The sequence below is a fragment of the Rutidosis leptorrhynchoides genome, unplaced genomic scaffold (assembly GCF_046630445.1).
Source record: "Rutidosis leptorrhynchoides isolate AG116_Rl617_1_P2 unplaced genomic scaffold, CSIRO_AGI_Rlap_v1 contig566, whole genome shotgun sequence".
Taxonomy (NCBI): Eukaryota; Viridiplantae; Streptophyta; class Magnoliopsida; order Asterales; family Asteraceae; genus Rutidosis; species Rutidosis leptorrhynchoides.
Window position 1 is genome coordinate 56936 of NW_027266789.1, and position 1357 is coordinate 58292.

A 1357-nucleotide genomic window follows, 5' to 3' on the forward strand; every position below is an offset into this window, starting at 1 on the left:
CATTGAAATAAAAATATTAAGAGGGAGATAGAGTTTTTTTAGAATAGTTAACTAGTGTGATTAGTTTTAGATATGTTTTATTACAACTGATTTTATTTTCAATTTAAAATAGTTAAATTAATTCTTAGTGCAATATAGAGAGAAAAATCCATAAATAAATAAAAAGATTTCGCGCTCAGGAAAATTCCCAGCGGGCTGATACTTGAATGAACTTTAGCCAGGTAAGGCCCATTTTGGTTCTGTTTTAGCCCATCAGGTTACTAAAACGGCCCATAGAACTTTCTCTTAACTTTGTTTCCCAGCCCGCCAACTCTTCCTATACAAAGTCATCTAGTCAAACAAGTCAGTCAACGATTTTTGCTACAAAGTAACTTTTGCTTCCACATACAAAGCACAACACCACAGAGCCTCTTATTACTCTCCACGTGTCTATTATCCCAGTTGTCCCTACCTGATTCGTTAATCTCGCTCCATACTATTCCACGTTTACTCTAAAATCTCTCCTAAAATCCCATTTCTTCCATTCAGGATTCAACTGCGAGAACTCGAGAAGTGTCTCTCTGCTTCTTATTCATCACCTTCAATTTTCCTCATACTGTATTTATTTTCTCTTCACTTTCCCGTCAACCAAACAGAAGCTATATCTTGCATACAGAGAATGCTTTCTCTCTCTAACAGGTCCATTTCTGCAATGGATGTTTTAGCTGACTTTAGTACTCCACTTCCTGGATTTCCATTTTCTACACTTGATCAAATTTTGTTACGTTCTTACTTTGATTTTTCCCATTGTCTGCAGATAAAATTGCAGAGATATAACTTTACTATAAACGATCCGATCGAGGATGAGGACGGCGTTATTCAGATTAGGGCTATTCCTATCCATACTTTCACTCCTCGCAATTGGTTCTGAATCGGCCGTATCCAGCATAGATCTAGGTTCAGAATGGCTGAAAGTGGCAGTGGTGAATCTCAAACCAGGGCAGACACCAATTTCAATCGCGATTAATGAAATGTCCAAACGTAAATCTCCAGCACTCCTCGCTTTTCAATCAGGTGACCGTCTTCTAGGAGAAGAAGCTGCTGGAATTATCGCCCGGTATCCTGATAAAGTCTATTCTCACCTCCGAGACTTGCTGGCGAAACCTTACAAATTCGCCAAGGACATCATTGATTCAATGTACTTGCCCTTTGACGTCGTTGAAGATTCTATAGGCGCTGTGAGCTTTAAAACTGATGACGGAACGGTTTATTCCGTGGAGGAATTGTTGGCCATGATTTTGAAGTATGCTTCAGATTTGGCAGAGTTTCACTCCAAGATAGCTGTCAAAGATGCGGTGATCATGGTACCTCCATACTT

At 39.2% G+C, this 1357-nt stretch overlaps 1 protein-coding gene across 1 annotated transcript; it reads left to right on the forward strand.

Moving 5' to 3' along the window:
* Nucleotides 1-842: 842 nt before the first annotated feature.
* Nucleotides 843-1343, forward strand: LOC139884543 (heat shock 70 kDa protein 17-like; the record flags this gene model as incomplete). Its single annotated transcript, XM_071868554.1, has 1 exon — nt 843-1343. A coding segment is annotated over exon 1 (501 nt), but the record flags the coding sequence as incomplete, so codon positions are not given.
* Nucleotides 1344-1357: the final 14 nt, after the last annotated feature.